The 5,362-nt window shown below is 41.5% G+C and overlaps 1 protein-coding gene across 1 annotated transcript; it reads right to left on the bottom strand.

Annotated features, from left to right (window-relative positions):
• Window positions 1–2,793: 2,793 nt before the first annotated feature.
• On the bottom strand, window positions 2,794–3,759 carry LOC148773442 (olfactory receptor 10C1-like). The gene has a single exon (XM_088834303.1). The coding sequence runs from the start codon at window positions 3,757–3,759 to the stop codon at window positions 2,794–2,796; it is 966 nt and encodes a 321-aa protein (XP_088690429.1).
• Between the last annotated feature and the right edge of the window lie 1,603 nt (window positions 3,760–5,362).

Here is a 5,362-nt window from a genome sequence, read left to right as displayed (position 1 = left end):
TGGTTACTGCTGAGTTTTCCAGGCCCAACTGTGATGTTCTCCCCTTTGATCACTACGTTGTAACCACACTAGCCTTTTTTCTGTTCCCCAAACACCCTAAAGTCTTTACTACTGCATGACCCTGCTGCTAGCTAGTCCCTCTGTTGAAATCCTCCCCTGCTTTATCAGAGAAATCGTCATATCTCCCACACAATTCAAATTATGTATGCTTGTTATATGCCTTCCTAGCAGCCTGTGTTTTTCCCTTATAGCATTTATCACAGTATTAAATTATGGAGAATAGTCAGTATAAGGGTAGTACTTGAAGTCAATGAAATAATAATAATCTAGTAAGTGAGGAAGACATATAGCCATTCAACTATTCTTTCAACAAGTAGTCATTGTCTATCTCCTGTAGGTCCACAACGAATCTCCTGGGGATACAGGAGAGTATCACTTTACCTAATGTGTTGGATGGGACAAGCAATCAGGTAGGATTACCTGGTAAGGATTATGATGAATCCAAGTATTAAAATCAATGGGACATCAACCAGGTGAAAAACAAATATGGGCAGGAATTTTCAGACAAAAGGCAAGAGTAAGGATGCTCCTGTGTGATATGGGCAAATTGTGAAATGGAACTTGGTGGGAGATGAGATTGGGGAAGGAAGCAGGAACAGGGTCTAGAAGACTTGAATCTCATGCCGAGGAGCTTGGATTTGATCATGTGAAGACAAGTATCAAATGTCTACTGTGTGAAGTGCACTATGCTGGATACTTCAGAGTGCAGCTAGAAATGACCTTCTATCTCTGTCCTTAAAGTGTTCATAATCTCACTGGAAAGATAAGGCATGTACACAGAACTGTGAAGAGCAGTGCATGCTTACTTGTCAAATAAAGGGGAATAGAGTACTTCTGACGGGGAGAAATTACATGAGCAAAATAGCAGGGAGAGTTCTAAAAGAAGGGAGTGATTGATTGAGTTGGGCATTTGTGTTTGTTCATATGTTATACTGAAAGCTTTGTTAGGTCTTTATGTTGTTTCAAATTAATTATAAAATTATTCTTTAAGGTAAATAAAAATATTGTGACTTTATGTGCAGAGATTCTCTTTATAGACAGTGCTTTCAAAACTACAGTCTATAAACAATGTAAAAGTATCAGTTCTGAGTAATTTGAATACCAAGGCCATCAGACTATGATATCTTTGAGGTCAGAAACTGTATCTATATTGTTCACTATTCTATTCCTAGCACCTAGCACAATGCCTGGATAATATTAGTCTCAATGCATATTTTCGATTGTTTCCTTTAGCAGAGTCTTTTTGCTTCCCTTCTCTCTTCAAATGTGGCTTGAATATGTCAGTTGATGTTTGGTAGCTGGTAGCTGATAGCTGATACAAAAATAAGGAACAAAAGCACAAGTGAGGCTATAAAGGGTGACTTAGGTACACAGCAGAAGGCAGATCTGGGAGGGGTGCTTAAAGAAAGAAAGCAAAACACAGTGAGTAGCTGTGAATGCCAAAAAAAATTCAACTTAGAAAAGAGTGCCTTGAGGCAATCTACGTGTCTAACAAATTGCTGTAAGTGCTTAATGCACATTCCTCCAAAACTATTCTTCTAGTGTGTTTCTGTATATTTTATTAGGTTCTGCTTTCATCTTTCTTAGTCCTAGGCCAAATACGGGTGCAGTATTACTATTAGCCATTTACCACAGTCAGCCTCACCACCAGAACTCTAGCCTGCGTGCTAAGAAAATAAATATGGTCTCTTCATTTAGAAAACTCTCAGTTCCTCCTGGGGTAGCAGTTACCACTCCTCCTCCAACCCCAAGGTCTCCCAGTCTAATTTATAACACACACACACACATGCATACATACAGAGAGAAGAAATTGAACACAACTAAAGCACACCTGCCGAAGAAAGCACTCGCACCCCACTCCAGTACTCTTGCCTGGAAAATCCCATGGACGGAGGAGCCTGGTAGGCTGTAGTCCATGGGGTCTCAAAGAGTTGGACACGACTGAGCGACTTCACTTTCACTTTTCACTTTCATGCACTGGAGAAGGAAATGGCACCCCACTCCAGTGTTCTTGCCTGGAGAATCCCAGCGATGCAGGACTTGGTAGGCTGCCATCTATGGGGTCACACAGAGTCGGACACAACTGAAACGACTTAGCAGCAGCAGCAAAGCACACCTGCCAATCCTTACCTCCAGGATTGAGCTTTTGAAGGGATTGTATGCAGCATTATTTATGGTCTATCCCAGAATGGCTCCCCTCCCACCAACGAGGAAGTACTCCTCCCATTTCACAGTATCAGTTCACTCAAGGAAAACTAGATCACCTCAAGGTTGTTCAGTCACTAAGTTGTGTCTGACTCTGCAACCCTATGGACTGTAACATGTCAGGTTCCTCTGTCCTTCAGTATCTCCCAGAGTTTGCTCAAGTTCATGTCTCTTGAGTCAGTGATGCTATCTAACCATCTCATCCCCTGCCACCCCCTTCTCCTTTTGCCCTCAATCTTTCCCAGCATCAGGGGCTTTTCCAATGAGTCAGCTCTTCACATCAGCTACGACAACAGTCCTTCTGTTGAATATTCAGAGTTGATTTCCTTTAGGATTGACTGGTTTGACTTCTCTTCAGGGCAACCAAGACAAATTATACTAACTTTTCCCCAAAATCAGCTAAAAAGATTATTCAGAGATTAATCAATATTTCAGGTTTTAAAGATTATCATCTATCCTATGTTTTCCTAATCAGACCTTCAGACTGCCATAATTTTTGTTGATTGAATGGAGCTCATCATTGTAGGATCAAACCCTCAGCTTCCTCAGGGACTCCTTGACATCTTTGTTTTTGAGGCTATAGATAAGGGGGTTACACAGGGGAGTGACAACAGTATAGAGCAAGGAGACAGTTTTGTTGAGAATCGGCACCTGGCCAGCAAAGGGCAGTGCATAGACTAGGATCAAGGTCCCATAAAACAAGGTCACAACCACTAGATGAGAGGAACAAGTGGAGAAGGCCTTCTGCCTACCAGTCATAGAAGGTATATGCAAGACTGTGAAAAGAATCTTCCAGTAGGAGGCTAAGGTTAGTCCAAATGGGGTTAGAGTCACCAGTGCTGTTAGACTCATGCAGACCAGATTGACTAGCTGGGGGTCTGAGCAGGAGAGCTTCTGCAGAGGCTTCAAGTCACAGAAGAAGTGGTCAATCTCATTGCCATCACAGAAGGTTAAGCTGGATACCATAGCAGCCTGGAATGCAGCTGCCACTGTGAAGCCACTAACCCATGAGCCAATTACTAGCCTCAAACATATAGTTCCATGCATTAGTGTTGGATAGTGCAAAGGCCGGCAGACAGCCAGGTATCGGTCATATGACATCACTGCCAGAAGATAACATTCAGTGCTACCCAGAGCCCCAAAGAAGTAGAGCTGAATAATACAACCTACCATGGAGATCACTCTGTTCTCTCTCAACAAGTCCACGAGCAATCTGGGCATGATATTGGATGTATAACAGACCTCTAGGCATGAGAGGTTTGCCAGGAAGAAGTACATTGGTGTCTGGAGACCCTGCTGCATGCTCACCAGGATCATGATGAGGAGATTCCCAGAAATGGTGGCTAGGTAGACAATGCCAAACACCAAGAAGAGCAGGGGAGCCAATCCTTTGAGGTCTCCAAACCCTAGTATTATAAACTCAGTCACCATTATAGTGGTATTTCCTGGCCCCACAGAAGTCATAAGTTCCTGGGGATGTATCAGTTTCTTCATACTATTACGTCAGATTACCAATTAGATTTCCTACATAGTACAATTCTATCAGTGGTTGGAGCTCTGCACTGATTAGGGCATTTGATGGGGATTAGCTTTCAATTGTAGCCAGTTAAATTTGCCCTCAGAAAAACTTTTATGGAAATTAGCTGAACTAGTCATCTAGTCAGGGTGTGGAATAGGGATGAGGAGACCAAATGGAGGAAGGAATGGCTCAGTGAAAATCTATCTCCATCCCTAAGGAAACATGTTTAGTCCATGCTTGGCATCCTTTGTGCCATTTTGGGTAGAAGAAATTCCCAAGGAAAATTCTTACTAAATGTTGACAATTCAAAGAAATGGCAGGCCAGATAGCAAATCATATTCATGATCTTCTTTATCACAGCAGGAAATAGAAACTGAAATGTCAGGACTGAAGCAAAGAATCACTCCATTGATGTTACTGTCCATCCATGCTTGTTTGGTAGTGACAGCTCTGAGACAGCATAACAGTAGTTGCTGGAGAGATAGTGGATTCTGGAAAACCAGGTGTGCATCCTAAAACAGAATACAGATTTCTTGTTTTAAAAAATTTCTCCATAAGCAGCTGGACTTTAGGCTTCTGGGGAGAAAACCTAAGAGCTGACATTTGAAGCTGGGGGTTAGATTCATGTGTACACACCTGCACACAAAAACACGTACAGACACACACATACATCTGGATCTGCACAGTCAAGTGTAGATAGTCACATGTGCTACCATCTTTGCCATCACTTTTCAAATTTGTTTTTCCAAGAATAGTGTTCTAGAAGAGAAATACTTGCTACATGTTGCCTGCACATCAAAAATACTGACATGAGGGAAGTAGTAGCCATTGATAAGATCACAAGGTCCAAATAACCAGGCTTTTCATATACATCATCGACAGTGGAAAATAAACTAGTGTGTTTTCTCATTTAACTTTTCTATTGGTTTTTGTGAGGCAATGTAGTATAATTATTAAACACTTAAACTCCTCTGCCACACTGCCCAGAATCAACTCCCAGCCTCTCTATTTATTAACTATGTGACCTTGGGTAAGTTACTGAATAATACAACCTACCATGGAGATCACTCTGTTCTCTCTCAACAAGTCCACGGGCAATCTGGGCATGATATTGGATGTATAACTGACCTCTAGGCATGAGAGGTTTCAGCTGAAAAAATTATCATTGTATTTTCTTACAGTGTTGTTTTGAGGAGTAAGTACATGTAAAGTAATTAAAATAATGCCTGACACACAGTTAGCACTAAATAAACATTAAAGATTTTTCTTTACAAAACAAAAAATTTTTTAATGCTGAATAATTTTTTCAGCCCCACAGAAGCATTAACCAACATCATTAATCACTATACTTGAATAAGAAGATGCAATATAGATGCACATAAGAAAAATTGTACATCTCTCATTACTTCTTTTGGGCTTCCGAGGTGGCACTAGTGGTAAAGAATCCACCTGCCAATGCAGGACACGCAGGAGACACAGGTTCAATCCCTGGGTTGGGAAGATCTCCTGGAATAGGAAATGGCAACTTACTCCAGTATTCTTGCCTGCAGAATCCCATGAACAGAGGAGCCTGGCGGT

Source organism: Moschus berezovskii, chromosome X (assembly GCF_049115385.1).
Source record: "Moschus berezovskii isolate FMDL1 chromosome X, NW_MosBer_1.0, whole genome shotgun sequence".
Lineage (NCBI taxonomy): Eukaryota > Metazoa > Chordata > Mammalia > Artiodactyla > Moschidae > Moschus > Moschus berezovskii.
Note: the sequence above shows the minus strand (reverse complement) of the source record. Positions and strands in the feature narration are given on the sequence as shown.